At 38.7% G+C, this 16,034-nt stretch overlaps 1 protein-coding gene across 6 annotated transcripts; it reads left to right on the top strand.

The window, feature by feature from the left end:
• The first annotated feature begins 2,763 nt into the window (after positions 1–2,763).
• ncoa5 (nuclear receptor coactivator 5) lies at positions 2,764–15,137 on the top strand. Of its 6 annotated transcripts, none has more exons than XM_030133714.1 (11): positions 2,764–2,875; positions 7,138–7,402; positions 7,715–7,822; positions 8,674–8,737; positions 10,382–10,642; positions 10,741–10,862; positions 12,330–12,465; positions 12,624–12,823; positions 12,914–13,118; positions 13,235–13,320; positions 13,944–15,137. In XM_030133714.1, the coding sequence occupies exons 2-11, from the start codon at positions 7,234–7,236 to the stop codon at positions 14,543–14,545; spliced, it is 1,953 nt and encodes a 650-aa protein (XP_029989574.1). In that variant the 5' UTR covers positions 2,764–2,875; positions 7,138–7,233; the 3' UTR covers positions 14,546–15,137. The 6 variants fall into 6 exon arrangements, with proteins under 6 accessions (XP_029989574.1, XP_029989573.1, XP_029989572.1 ...); XM_030133713.1 differs by having other exon boundaries at positions 10,744–10,862; positions 12,621–12,823; positions 13,944–14,917; XM_030133712.1 differs by having other exon boundaries at positions 12,621–12,823; positions 13,944–14,917.
• The last annotated feature ends 897 nt before the right edge of the window (positions 15,138–16,034 follow it).

The following is a 16,034-nucleotide window of genomic DNA, read 5'->3' as shown; positions in this document are numbered from 1 at the left end:
AAGTCGCATCAGGCACGTCGATAACTTGGTTCAATTGCAGCCTTATATAGAAGTCCATGAAAACCAAGCATATATTATGCACAATTTGTTTTTCTTTGTGTGTTTTTTGGTTTCATTGAATTGAAAATAACATTGATTATATCCACCAAGTTCCCGCTTTGGTATTTTTGCCCCCCTTTTTTTTCTTTTAGTCTAAAATGTTGTCATGACCATGTTGTTATCAGTTTTAATAGTTACAAAAGTATGGAATAAATGTTAAGAAAGAAAGAAAGAAAGAAAGAAAGAAAGAAAATAAATAAATTTATGGTGTTATTTACTGAATTACACTTCATTCAGGTGTAAAGTATGCTTGTTTAAAAAGAGGAATTAAATATGTCAGTGTGTATCTTACATCTCCAAATATGTGCTATTTTATGAATGGTCTGTTAAGTGTATCTTAATTATGAACAAGCAAATGCAAGAGTAGCCTACTGTTAGGTACAGAGGAAATGAGGATTGTTGGATATTAATTACAAATTACACTCACAGCCACTTTATTAGCTATACCCATTAATCACTTGTTAATGCAAATATCTACAAGGCTGTTTACATGACAGCAACTCAGTGCATTTAGGCATGTAGACATGATGCAAGCTGAGCATCAGAACAGGTAGAGAAGGTGATTTAATTGACTTTGAACATAGCATGGTGGTTGTTCCTAGATAGGCTGGTATAATCAATTTAGAAACTGCTGATCTACTGGGGTTTTCACACACAACCATTTCTAGGGTTACAGAGAATTGTCTGAAAATGAGAAAATGCCTTTTGATGTCTGGGGGGTCAGAGGAGAATGACCAGATTGGTTTGAACTGATAGAAATGCAGCGGTAACTCTAATAACCACCAGCTACAACTGAGGCATACAGGACAGCATTTCTGAATGCACATCGTGTCAAAACTTGAAGCACATAAATTTCCTGACCAAAATATGTTTAAGATAGAACTGAAAATCTGACACCCAATGAAGATATCATCTGACACATATTTGTAGGGAGATTAAATACAGTATTCCATTGTCTACCACCAAGAGGTTGGTCTTTTAATTTATGCATAGCTTCAGTGACAGTGAGAGCTATAAAAATGCAGTCCAGTATCAAAAGACATTTTCTGTGGTGCAACCACAACTGTAGGATTACAAAACAAGAAGTCAATAAAAAAGGAAGGAGAAGTAATAATAGCTAAACTAAATGAGAATGAATAAACAGTAAAATGAGAATGAATAATCAGTAAAGGAGAAGAGGAAGGTGAAATGTGAGGGAAGTTTTATATAGATGTAATATTCCAGGAGTGTATGTGAGTGGAGGACAGACTCTTCTGTCCTGCTATAAGTAGAATGCTGCAGGCAGTCACTACATCAAAAGGTTATTTACCATGCATATCCCACTGAGCAGTTTAGAAATTAAAAAGGCACTGGGAGAGTGCTGACCTTCACCAAGGCCAATAGTTCACTTTATCTGTCCACAATATATTAAACCTCAAACAAACAACAAATTATGCCATGTTTTCCAATTTGGCCATTTACTGCCACTGTTTGATTTCACTGACTATGTCTTTCCATGGTTACAAATGTTCACTTCTAATGTGTAAGCTGATGACTAAGGTTCCTATGGTACTAATGTGTCAGTCAGTGACATTGTTTGATAAATGTTGCCATTATAATAACGTCTTCATTTTAATTTCTGCTTTAGAATTTAAAGGGTTTGTCCTTGGCCCGTGCACTACCCTTACACTTTAAGTTATAGTGTTATAACAGACAAACATGAGCGACCACATAACCTCCTTTGTCTTCTTTACTGTCCTGTTCCTATTACAGAATAGGAGGGATAAAAGTTGGGAAATGTCTAAATCTTTAGTGCAGGGGTCTCAAACATGCGGCCCGGGGGCCAAATGCAGCCCGCCAAAGGTTCCAATCCAGCCCGTGGGATGTTTTTAGCAAGTGCAAAAATTCCACAGTCTTGAATTGAATTAAGCAAAAAAATTTTAAGCTTGAATTAAGGAAAAAATCTTGAATTAAGCAAAAAAAAAAATAAAATAACTACAATTAAGTAAAAAAAAAAAAAAATCTCGAATTAAGCCAAAAAAATCTCGAATTTTGCAAAAAAAAGTTGAATTAAGCAAAAAATATGGAATTCACAACTCCAAATTTTTTTCTTTGTTTTAGTGCAACAAGTATTAAATTATGAAAATATTTACATTTACAAACTATCCTGTAACAATAAAATGTGAATAACCTGAACAAATATGAACAACCTGAAATGTCTAAAGAAAATTAAGCTCAATTTTAACTATTTTCTTCCTATTACTAAATGTTTAGTGTCTTTGTAGATCTGATCCATAATGCACATGTACAAATGATAATTTGAGGCTAATATTGTTAAAACTGCACAAAATTTTCTTAAGTTTTTTTATTTGAATTTCATTTTTTTGTAGTTTTTTTTTTTTTTTTTTTTTTTTTGGATAGTTAATAAAAGTAAGTATTTTCATAATTTAATGGGGGTTTTGCGCTAAAACAAGGACAAAAATTTGGAGTTGTCAGTATTTATAGGTTATTATGTTATTTGTTTATTGGTCCGGCCCACTGGAAATCAAATCGGGCTGAGTGTGGCCCCTGAAAAAAAAAGAGTTCGAGACCCCTGCTTTAGTCCCACTGTCCACAACCGACCAATAGATGGCGGTCACAAGTTTGACAATAGCTGGGGTAACAAGAGGCGGAAGTTGCAACGAGCTACCGTAATAAATGAAGAAGAAGAAGAACAAATTCATTGAAGAGAAACGAAGGCGTCACGACTGACGGTGGTCCTCAATGACTTAAAAGTGAGAGAAAATACACATTGAAGGTGAGTGAGGCGCTTTATTCTGCATCCTGTAGTAGAGTAACATGGACAGTGAAGGAGTGGGTCTAAATTTACATTATTACCCGCGTGCTCTCAGTTTACTGCTCGACTTGAGGATTGCCGGTTGCCTGCTGTCGTTAAGCGGTTAGCTAACAACTAGGCTAACGCTAGCTCCGTATAATATTAACATCGTAACTTGACGGGTGGTATCACGCACGATGGAAAGCCTGAGATGTTCAGCGACATCAGCATTGGTGTTGAGCTACTGTTCGAAGAAGGTATAATAATTAATATAGCCGCCATTATTGGTTTAGTGATGTAGCCCTGGACACGCCATTTGCTCCACCACCGCTCTTGGTGCCATGGATTCCATATTGAAACGACTGTAGCTATCTAGCCTGCAGCTAACACAGCGCAACGTAACGAAGAACCCCGTGTCTTGTTGGTTTACATCTAACGCAATCGCTACTGAAAACTCAACTGACCAGAGCCATGCTGCATTTGTAATAAATAAGTTATCTCTACTGGCGGACGAAATTTGCGTGGAGATTGTGCAGGCTAATCAAACAAACGGAAGCTGATTGACTGTGGTTGTGAAATCCTTTTTATAGTGGGAGTCCTAAAATAAAACCCACAACAAAATTAAAGCCCTACTGTATCAGCGCCACAGTTTACTGTAATCTTATGAACAGGTAGCAGATCATTTCTGCCTCTGAAAATATTGTACAGATGACAGTATTCCTGAGTCAGTTTGAGGTTAAATTGTTGACATATGTCACTGATGCATAGTGTTCACATGGCTGAATGACTCCTTAGTTCGTTTACAGGCACTGTATATTGGAGCAGTTTAGAAGATTTGTCTCCACAGCTGTGTAAAGTAATTTCTTTGTCTTTCACTTTCAGACAGTTTAGGTTTTAAAAATATGTGGACACAGATAGCAAAGTGCCTAGATTCAGTTTAAGGCATGTGTGGGGCTATTCTGCAAACACAGTTATGTAAATGCTTTTATTAATAATTGGGCTGTGACAAATAATACTTTTAGACTTATGTGCATGATTGTCGGAACTGGAAATCTCAGTTCAATTTCAAGTGAGTTCCTTAAGAACTAGGAGTATATCCTGATGTGTGTGTGTTCTTTAAATCACACTTAAGAGTATTAGTCCATTTAAACAAAGTAAACATTTAACATTTTCCCATTGAAGAAATCCCACAAATTCTTATCATGGGATTTCTTTGGGTCATTTTCATTTTTCCGTTTGAAGGGAACAGGTTGATTTGAGCTATTGTTTCATTTTAAATACGTGTATTTCTGTATGGACAGTACACTCGTACCTCTGAGGTGCTGGCACTGTCATGTGATACAAATCCCACAGGTCGAACTGGACGTCATTGTCCTGCCGGTACGGTCAAAACCTTAAATTAGCTTGCATCAAAATTGTAAACAATGCGATGGTATGTTTATTGTGAACAGAAACATATATTATAATTTAAGAACCCTATAAGGGAAAAACCTTGAATATATCTCTGGTTCAACATTCAGCAAGAGGATTTGCGGCCTTTCTTTATTTTTCTGATCGTAAACTGAACATCTGCAGCTTTTGGACTCTTAATGGACCAAGTAAGACATCAGGAGACATCATCTTGGACCAGAGATTAAGATTTTGCGTACTTCTGTGCCATTACGATTATTCTTTTTTGTCGGAATCTTAATCAATTTATGAGAAATTTTGAATTAATCAATTGCGTAAAAACATCTTGGGCGTATTCGTGGCATTTTATTCTGTATTTGAAATGGCCCTTTTTAAGGTCACCACAAGTCATACTGTTGCCCTCTTTTCTTCATGAAATGAAGTCATGCTTTGGATCATTTCATCCTCTGCTCTCCTCTCTGCCATGACTTTCCTATTTTCAAACTCTCAACAGTGTAGACATGAGTTTGATGAAATTGTTTTGCACGGTGCATTTGTCAGGAAAAACATAAGCATCCATAGAAGCTCAGAGGAGTACAGTTGTAATTGATCTGAGAGTTTGGAACTGGTTCTTGTTCTCCATCCCTGTCTTGGACTCTGGTAAACTGGCATAGACATTTGAATATATTTTTTTAATAGACTGTGACAATAATTAGCAAAATTACAGATGCTGGCAGTAATTGGTTGAAATTTCTATATTTCATAAATTATTGAGAACTAGAGTTTGGATGTTTGGCTTAAGTTTAAAAGTTATTAAAAATGAATATGAATTAATTTTAGCAAGGTTTTTTTTGTTTGCCTACATTGGCTGTGTTTACATGTGCACTATAGTATCCTGGTTATAAGGCTTATCCCAGTTTTGGTCATATTTGAGATACCGCATTTACATGATATACAAATCTTGACTCTCATGTACCTGATAAATACTAGTATCCAAGTTACTCATTACTGTTACTGTTTACACTGGCAGAGGTTAATTTTATTACAACATACACTTTGGTATCTACCTAATTAAAGTTTACTGTGGCTACAGAAAATGAGGCCACTTTGGTTTAGAGTAGTGATGTACCGATCTGGATTTTTTTGCTTCTGATCCAATTTTTTTTTTTTATGATTTGTTTTACCTATCCAATACCAACCGGCCCAATCTTATGACTAAATCCGATCTGATCTTCTAAAAAATGCCAGATTGGCAGCAGAAATCGATTTTTAGGTTGGATCGGGACATCCCTGGTTAAGAGCAGACTTGGTACTACGTATTAAATGCCAACATCATTTTGTGGGTTTGTCTGACTGATATTCATCTACTGCCATTAACAGGAGATGAGATCAACAAGTAAAGATGTTCTCTACTTGTTATTCTGTCACTATCACCATGTAGGACAGAGATGAGGATGAAGCTCTGAAGGTTGTCAAGATGGAGTTCAGTGACTGGTTTTAATGTTAATCCTCATAGTAATGTTTCTGTAGTGTTTCCATGGTGACCTGACTTGTGCTATTGGTTTTGGGAAAGCTGATTACTAAAAAACAGACTCTCTATCTTTGCTCTTGTAGTAAGATGTTTTTGTTGCTGCCACCATGTTGCCTGTGCAGTAATCCTTATTTGTCAGTGTAACAGTATCCTGGATACCATTGGAAGAACTCCAGCTAGAATATCTTGGTGTCTTGCAAACAGGATAAGGTCATATCAAGGATACTGAAATTGGGATACTAAGCTCACATGTGCAAATGTGAAAAGGGGATACTTCAAAAACCCAACAATATGTAGGATACGGATGTACATGTAAATGCAGTCACTGTCACTGCATTACTGCAGAGCTCTTATATATTTAAAGGATATGTCAGATTAGAAAAAAAATTCAGAAAAGTCACCATTTGGAAGTGCAGTCATTGAAAGGCCACAAACTGCCAAACAACAATAGCCACTTTTACACAGAGATCCCGGAAAAAAGGCGCGATGGTGATCAAACTTTTTTTCCACCATTGACTGATTTCCACAGACGAGCCAAAGGAATAAAAGAGGTGAGACAGGCTGGACTTTTACACAGCGGACCTGCGTTCCGGAATCAAAAGGGGGGGCGGGGTGACGACGCAGTGCAACGTATAGTGCGCATACGGAGACAGTGGCATGGATTGTGCAGCAGCCGCCCTGGGTGCCGGTCCCGCGGCTTCGTGCTTCGCGTGAAAATGGCATGTAGCCATGGCACCCACAGCATCCCTGGCATGAATCCATTCCAGTGCCTCCATACTGTCTCCACTGTCTCTCAGGCACGGGGATCACCGTCATCAAAACGCCACACCTTCGTTGTGGAATGAGAGGTGTTCCTTTTACATAGTGTTCTGTAGTCATGAGTCCACCTTTATCACGGCTCTGTTACTATCTCCAAAGACGTTACAAACCCTCAATAAAGATGGGACAAAATGATCCCACCATTTCGTTTACACCTAGATGTCATTCTGGAATAAAGACGATATGTTCCCTTAACAGAAGTGCTGTGTAAAAGGGGCTAATGACAGTGAAGTTGTGTGGTAACATGGTTTTACACCGTACCAAAGTCTTTGACATACATTTGCGTTTTTGGTAATGTGTCTTCTATTATTTATTCATAGGCTTGAGTTGGTTCAATTGAATTAAATATTTTCTTCAGCAAAGGATTTGCGGTTTTGAGGATCACTGTTCATTTCCAGTTCGAGTATTTACAAACGTTCCTGAGCGTTTAATTTTTACCCTGAATTTTGTGACCATTTTTACCCCTTGAAGGAATTTGATCTCTTAACTCACTGACATGTTTCAGGATCGTGGACGGCAATTTAAAGGAGATTGTACGCGTGCAAAACTTTTTTTCCGGCATTTGAGACGTACGAAGACAGAAAAACCTTGGGATTGAGTCATGTCTCGCAGACGAAGCCGCAGCACATCACCAGGGCGTTACTCACGCTCGTGCAGCAGTAATGACCCCAGAGATTTGGAAAGAAGGATCTTTGTTGGGAATTTGCCAACCTCCGACATGGAGAAGAAGGACTTGGAAGAGATGTTCAGCCCATACGGGAAGATAGTCGGTCAGTAAACAATACACTTTAAGCAACAACTTGGCAAACACATGACAAAACTTTAGATTAAGCAGTTTACCTCTGAATATCAAACTTTTTGAGATATTTACAAGAGTGATGGTTCATTTTAAAGTTTCAATGACATCAACTTGGCAATTATTAACCATTTAAAACCAATAAGAATCACCCCTTAAAATGCAAGCATGCCTTACTTGTAATGATTATACATATGGACTTTTAAAGATGGTAGACAAATAGGGATCCAAAATGTTCTTGAAAATGGTCCTAAGTTTATGCGGTTTTAAAATGTTCCTCTTTCAGGCGTATCCATGTTTCGTGGATTTGGATTTGTACAATTTGATCGTGTTGAGGAAGCCGAAGCAGCAAAGGCAGCCCAAAAAGGTCGAATATATAAAGGTTATAAAATAGGTAAGCCTTAACCGCAGTAGGTGTCATTGCACAGCAATTGGACAGTCCATTTGTTTGGTTTCTTTAGTCATAAAAGAAACCAAGTAAATGGATGTTTGTGCTCAAACACCAACTGGACACAACTCTGATAATCATCATCAATCATTGTATCTGTGGACTTGGTCTTGTAGCACTATGAATAACAATTGCTTGTAAAGGTCCCCAAATATTGGAATAGTTTGCATCCATTAAGTAATACCCACAAAACATTGATTGAGAGATGATTAAAAGATAAGTACATTCATCCATAAACTACCAGTACTTCACAAAATGCATAGATTTTATGATAGAAGCTACATGTTGAAGTGATTATTATTCCTCTGACTTTTGTACTTTGTTGCTGTGGCCTTTTTGGCATATACAGCCAATAAATTGTTGCAATATTAAAAACTGTCAAAGGCTACATCTTAATTTGTCTTCTTCACAATTATATTTTGACTTTTTTTCAGTGTGAAGTTAATCATTCAATAAAGCTGTACATTTGTGGTTTTCTGGAAGGTGCTGAATCCAACTTCATTGTTCAGACTCTTGATTTTATATAAATGTTTAAGGTCTACTTCTGTTTGACAATTTTTTTGACTTGAAAAGGAATTCCGTTATTTCCCCTCCAATCTGATACTCAATTTATCACATTTGGCATCTCGATTTTCTGCATTTTGACTTCGTCCGTTTTGGAATTTCAAGCTTGGAATAATGGAGCTCATTTTCACTTGGATCCTGGGAGTGTTGATGCGGCTACTCCATTCTGCGTGAACATAAAATGATTTTTCATTTCACTGTTATGTTCAACGTTTGGATTGATTTATTTTCAGATGTAAATATGGCAGTGGAGCGACGGCAACCTAAACTTCAATCCCAGCAGAGCCCTCCACGAAGGTAAAGTAATGCGAAATGGGTATGAAGGACTACCATCACCTCTGAGGGGCCGGTAAAAACAAAGCGTATTTAGCTTGTGCTCACCTGTCATTTCCGCCAGTGGTGGGGTCGGCTTGATGGGATCTGCCGTTCTATTTATGGGATGTCGATATTTCTCCGAAATTACAATTTCCACATATGTTGAAATAAAAAAAGCCATATGAATGTAATTTAGTGTCTTTGTCTCAAAGGTTCTTGCTTTATGGCTTTCATTCAGCACTGGATTTCATCTTATATTTACAATATGCAACTTTTGATTTGCAAGCAAACGAGTGCAAACATGTCATGTTTGTCCTCCCCTACTCTGTATTCATAAAACAAGTTTTGTACATAATGTTATAGCTAATGTGTCCACTGCATTTAATCTGAGGCCATCATACACACTAAAGAAATCAAGTTCAGTAAAGATAAATTCTAAGGCTGTGAAGGTTTTGTCACCAAGTTATATTTACACTGTAGTTACTAAAAGGTTGGCAGCCATTCTTATTGGCAATACACTAGCTTTGATGCTTTTCCTGGGTGGTGACATTCTGTCCACAGCGCTCTGCGATTCGTGATGCTCATCTACCGCAGTGATCCAGTTCGTGGAGCTGAACAGGTCCTCGCATCAAAGTTTTTCCCTAAGGACACTGGGATGTACCCGGCATGTTCATACAGTCGAAGTAGACTGAATATTTTTTTTGCGTCAAACGCTGATAATACTTAATGTTGCTTATTTTTAATCCATCTCACTACAGATTTATACATTCTGAAGGGAATTCTGAACATTTTCCGTGACGTACTCGCAGTGGGAATTATTGAAAAACAAATATTTGATAAGAATGCTGACCGGAACGTGTTAAATAAAAACCACCTGCTGAAAAACAGTTCAGTGGTCAAGGTATCTTTGAAAGTCTCAGCAAAACACTCTGAACCATAAATTATTGATCGTATATTTTTTTGTAGAAGGCACAGTCTCCAGAAATGCTTCCAGGTTTGATTCTGTTGTTTACTTTGATTATCCATTCAAATAAACTTACTACCAAATCAGATTTAATTTTAAAATACCCACTACAGGTCTGCACTAGGTATTGACAAGAGTTCCTCTGAACCTCTTTAGTAGGAGTGGGCGATGTGGCTAAAATTTTCTATCACAGCACACAGCAGTTTATATCACACCAACGATGTTTTTCACAAAACCATGGATGTTCTCAGAATTGAAGAAATGGTGTAAAATAGAACTTTTTCTCTGCTTCATTACAGTTTGAGTATTTTCTCCTTTGACACTCTCCTGAACAGAAATGTGCTTCACATGACACTTGAGCTGAAACAATCAAAACAATAAAACTAACATAAGCTTTAAGATTTAAACAGAGAATAATAAACCCTGTCAAAAATAAAATACAAAATGTCTAGTAATGATACAAGTCCAGCTTCAGTACCAGTCACCGTATGTTGAAGCTTCAGTGGGTTTAACATGTTAAACTGTCAGTCAGACCCTGTGTTAGTAACAGTGTTGTCAAATCTGAGTAGACACATTTCTACATCACATCACCTAACCCTACTGCAGTAATTCATGGTAAAAACTACCACCGTCCCTGCTCTAATTCAGTGTTGTTCTCTCAGGGCCCCCTATAGCGGTTATGGGGACAACAGAGAAGCCCGACCTCGGTCTCGTTCACCTGTTTATGGGCGAGAGGGACGCGAGGCCCGAGAGTCTCGAGAACCCAGGGATTCCCGAGAGCCACGAGACAGCCGCGATGCGAGGGACTCTGGCCGAGAGCCCAGACCAGGCGGCCACTCCTCTCGGGACCACGATTACCGATACCGGAGCTCGGAGACCAGAGACAAGGACAGCAGAGGCGACCCCAGGGATCCTGCGTATAGGTGAGCTGAGTCTGAGTCTGCCCACCAGCTGTTGGCCCCAAAAAGGCACAAACCAAAGATAAGTGATCATATGTTTCTCATCGGACATGATGTTACAGCAGAGAGGACTATGACCGGTTCTACCGCAGTGGCAGCGCTGCAGATGACTTCTATAGGAGGAAGGATGAACCCCACAGGGACCCTTACAGAGACCCCTGGAACGGACGGCGTGAGCCAGAGGGTAAGTGAGCAGATCTGGGATCCACTGGCTCCCTTTTTTTTTATTTTTATTTTTTTTTACTTTTTTAGAGTCATCTCTACTTGACCACATCCTCCACTGTACACATTCCACATCTTCATAAAATGATTTTCTTTGTAAATTTCTGTGATTTGTCCCAGTTTTCTTTGGTGAATATAATTTAACACCTCCTTAAATATCATCAGGGTTTGTATGGGTGCTTGAGATCCTTGAAAAAGGTTGAATTTCAATGTTGTGTTTTCAAGATGGGGAAAAGGGCTTGAATTTCAGTTTAAGGGCTTGAAAGTGTTTGCAATTATAACAAAAGCTACTTACAGAGAGTTGATGCATTTTGAATAAAACTTTATGTCAAAAAAGTAAATCATCGGGTGCTCTCAGGTAGAATCCAGGTACATTTTTATCTTAATCTTTGGCTCGGTGCGCGTGTGCCTGAAGAACACCATGTAGCTTCCCTTTTTTTGGATAAAACTTTGTCTTCTCCTTTAATTTCTAAACTTTTTGCTATTATGAAACATAGTTTTAAATGTTTATAGCATAATACAATGTACATCATTGTGGAAAAAAATCACGAGTATAGGCTTTCCTGTAGATATGAATTTTTTAAGGTGTGTGCTGGAAAAATTTGAAAATTACCGTTAAAAGTGCTTGAATTTGACCTTGGAAAAATGTGTATGAACCCTGTATCATCCTAATTTAAAATATCACCTAAAATATGCATATGCATGATTTAGAAAGTATGTATCCAGTGTCAGCAGATATTTCAGCGCCTTAATCGGAGTTGGTGCTGAACCAAATTCTATTCTGTTTTCTAGTTTGACCGCAATGATTGCGATACCATTTTTGTCATTACATTGTGCAGCCCTGATGCATGCATATAAAATATATCTTCATTGCCACTGTGACAGGAACAATGAAAATCAGTTTAGCAGCTCTGTTTCTTTTTTAAACAGGAAAAATGCTTAAAGTATCACAAAATTATACTGAAAATATTGACGATATATAAAAATATAAAGAAATACTCAAATATACAAAAAGCCAATGCTATACTACAGATAAAAAAAATAAGTATAACATGAGGATTATGTGCAAAGTGAGATTAAAAGACAAGGTGCATAGGTTGTGAATATTACACTGAGGTTGGGTGAATATATTGTGCATATTCTGAAAGGTAAAGCATTTGGGTTTGATTTTTGTTATTATGAAAAGTGGGTTTTATTGAAAATCTAGCAAACTGAGCGTAATCATTTTTGAAATGATAAATCACGCAGCATTATCTTGTCTTCAATCACACTGAATATTCTGTTACATTTTTGAGTTTTCTTAAAAACAGGCATGCTTTTATGATAAAATATGTTTTCCCTTAACTAGTCACACAGCTGAGGGTTTTTAATGGTTGTTTAAGATCTGTAATTAAATGCAGAAAACAATGACACAAATATAACATCACAGCTGCAGACGATCGCACGAGACCTGAAGAGCGTCGGCGGAATGAACTGTACCGACAGTACTATGAAGAGCTCCAGCGTCGCCATGACACCGACCGTCCTGTTGACTGCTCTGTGATCGTCGTCAACAAGGCCCAAAAGTATGTTCACTCTCCGACCTTTAGGAACAAAACAGACCAGAGGTGGCTCTGTAACATTTCAACCAGTACACGACATGTTTTCATTTCATATCGCTCCTGTGTGTGTGTGTGTGTGTGTGTGTGTCCCTGTGTGTACTTGTGCTTCGATACTACTGTAGGGAGTATGCGGAGACAGTCGGGCGGAAGGTCCGTGATCTGGGCATGGTGGTGGATCTGATCTTCCTCAACACAGAAGTGTCCCTGACTCAAGCTCTGGAGGACGTGGGTCGTGCTCGTACTCCTTTTGCCATCATCATCACCCAGCAGCACCAGGTCCACCGGTCCTGCACCGTCAACATCCTGTTCGGTACACCACAAGGTAATGGGTCGACTAGTGCCATAATCTGTCACAGAAGAATGTTCATGGGCTTTTGGTTTGTTTGACCTCCTGTCGTCTTTACTTCCACAGAGCATCGGAACATGCCGATGCAGGATGCCATGATGTTGGTTGCCCACAACTACGACACATACAAAGTTGAAAACCGTGAAAAAGAACGCGAGGAAATTGCCAGAAAGGCCGCCAAGATGGCTGACGATGTGTTACTCAGAGAACCAGACAGAGAAACCCACCCCGTTTCTGTTCTTCCCTCCATCACACTGCTGTCTGAAAACAGGTGTCAGCTTTTATATGTGGGAAATCATCTACAAATACTGTAGAGCGAAAAATCAAAGCGGTGATGAAGCAGTTGCAACTGGGTTCACTAATATTCCTTTTGTCGTCACTGGTTAGATTTTTAACCCTAGACGAACTGGATGGTCTGATTGCGTATTTGAAGGACAAAAGAACACGGCTGTCACGAAGCACAACAGATCCAGGTAAAGACTTTATACATATATTATCAGATCAGTTGGGTACTCATTCTTTTCTGTGGCTTTTTTTTTTATTTATTTTTTATAAGATATAAGTGCAATAATTTGAACTTTAAGGGGTGAAATGTATAATTGTACTAAGGCTCTGGATTTAGCACTTTGTACAAGTCAGGAGGAAATGGATGAATTAGGAACATTAGCTTGGAAGATTTTGAAGTCACACTGGCAGACAGAAAAACATAAAGCCACCAGTAAAGTCATGTCATCACCTGATACTGTTTTATATATTCAATCTCCAGACCTGGGATGACTACACCCTAAAAAGGCATCAAACCCTCCAGAAACCTTGTTTTCATCTGAATTCAGATGTGTGCAAACCAGGATAACTATAATTTCTCAGTTTTAGTCTAATTTTTCTATACAGTAAAGAAGGGAAGATGAAAATTGTACTTTTTAAAACGGGAAAAGTAAATACATATCACAATGAGTAATGCAACACAAACCTAAAACAAAACAGAAGGGCCGGTAAATTCCATAAACCTAAGCTTTCTTTTATACCTGAGCACTAAAATAAAGAATTAATTAATTCCTTGATCTGCATGAAGCTAAACTACTAATCCACCTTCTAGACCGCCAAGTGAATCTGACCCTTCCTCGTCTGCCGACAGCTGCTGTCCATGCTGCCCCCCCTGTGGGATCGCACCATGACATGCAGTCGTCCGCTGTGGGTCTGCCGCCTCCTTCCCACTCTGCTCACACTCTGTCCGGCGGCTCCAGTGGTCCGTCCAACTCCAGCCACCAGCAGGAGCTCCAGGCCAAGATCCTGAGCCTGTTCAGTAACAGCGGGGCCTCTGCGGTCTCCGGGGGCCCATCAGCCGCCAGCTCCACCGGGTCCTCCCAGGTCTACGGCTCCATGGGTCCGTCTTCAGCCATGCCGGTCTCCTCCCAGAACCAGCAGCGCCCCGCCATGTCCGGTCCCTCTTCAGCCGGATCCCAGGGTTACGGCACACCGCCGAGCCGCATGCCGCCAGCCGCTCTCCGAGCCCCTAATGCTACTTCAGGAATCAACTTTGACAACCCGAGTGTCCAGAAAGCTTTGGACACCCTCATTCAGAGTGGACCGTCAATCAATCACCTGGTGAAGGCCGGGGTGTCGCAGCAGCCACCCCCAAGACAAGCATCCAGCATGGGCCAGGGCCCCCCGCCCATGTCCATGTACCCCCGATACTGAAGCTGTAGTTAATACCAGTTCCCCTAACGTCAGCCCCCTCCCTGTGATGAAATAGACACGGCATCAATTTTCTGTGCAGTGATTTTCGTTTTCTACTCTGAATATTGTGCCCTGTTGGATCCGTTTGACTTCTTCAAGTTCCTGATTTGTATTTTATTTAGTTTTAATAAGGCTGGAAATTTTGTAGTTATGACATTGATGATAATTATTCTGTGGAAGTTACACTGTGAGGCAGTGTTGCATGTCTGAAGGTTATTTTGGTTTATGATGGACTTCTCCAACCATTGTCTGTTTTGTAGTTTTGCATAGTTAACACTTTGTCTTTTTTTTATTTTTGTCAAAACAAGACACAATTAAAAACTCCAGACGCAACTGCTGTATTAAAATGGTATTGGTTTATTGCATTTTGTGCTGACAAATCTATAAAATGGAACGGGTATCGCCAGAAGCCATAGAGATATAAGCATTGGAAATGTAAGATAAAACTACTTTTTCCTCTTTTTAATGTACCATGAAACACAATAGAGAATAATACATTTTTTTATTTTGTAATATTTAACTTACACTGACAAAATAAACACCTCCACACTAACTGTATTTGATTTATTTACACGTAGCCCCCTCCCACCCTTGCCCACAACCACCCCTGCCCCCAGCAGTTACAAGTGCACATGTACACACATACACACTCCCACAAAACTGAAAAAAACAAACAAAAAAAAAAAAAACACTACAGCTTTACCATAAGACTAGGTACAGTATCAAGGAAGAATAATGAACAGTTCTGAATGGAAAAGAACCTCATAAGTGAATCTGATACAGGTGTGTCTTTGTGTGTATGCTGTATATATATATGTATATATATATAATGTATATCGCCTATATCTACATCCATTACAAGCATTTCAAGCATCCATAAAAAATGTTTCCCCACAACTCCAGTGAATTAAAAACAAACGTGGTTAGTCAAAGGTCTATAAAGGGGATCTAAATGAAAAACAAATTAGATAAATGTTCAATTGTCTAAATAGGATGACTTATAGTGTCTGCCCTTCCATCAAAATAGTGGAATTTCAGGCTTTAATAGAATACTTTGGTACTTCCAATTTTTTTTTAATGAAAAAAATATTAAATTACAACATATTTTTAGGTAAACGGTATCAACGCGTATGTGTCTAATTCACCAGAGCACACATTTGCACACAGTCATTTATGTATTTAACTGAAATATACTTTGGTAATCAGTTTATCTGCAGATCATATCTGACACAATGAGGACCTTGTCACCAAATAAATCTACCATAAAAAATAGTCATAGTACTATACTATATTCATCTTGGATACAATTATTGGCCAGTCCTAAGGAAAGATTAAAAATCATACTACTATAAATAAATGTTTCTAACTCATAAACAAAATACGTTTATACCACAGACACCCAATATATTTTCAATACACCTTGTTCAAGGTAATTGCATGCATGCACTGA

This window comes from Sphaeramia orbicularis, chromosome 5, assembly GCF_902148855.1.
Source record: "Sphaeramia orbicularis chromosome 5, fSphaOr1.1, whole genome shotgun sequence".
Taxonomy (NCBI): Eukaryota; Metazoa; Chordata; class Actinopteri; order Kurtiformes; family Apogonidae; genus Sphaeramia; species Sphaeramia orbicularis.
The sequence above is the reverse complement of the archived record's forward strand: the minus strand, read 5'-3'. Positions and strand labels throughout refer to the sequence as shown.

Excerpts from the sequence above, each read along its gene's own strand:
- ncoa5 (XM_030133712.1), top strand. The coding sequence starts at position 7,234 with ATGTCTCGCAGACGAAGCCGCAGCACATCACCAGGGCGTTACTCACGC. Across the intron at positions 7,823-8,673 it reads ATATAAAGGTTATAAAATAG|ATGTAAATATGGCAGTGGAG; the intron begins GTAAGCCTTAAC and ends ATTTATTTTCAG. Across the intron at positions 8,738-10,381 it reads CAGCAGAGCCCTCCACGAAG|GGCCCCCTATAGCGGTTATG; the intron begins GTAAAGTAATGC and ends TTGTTCTCTCAG.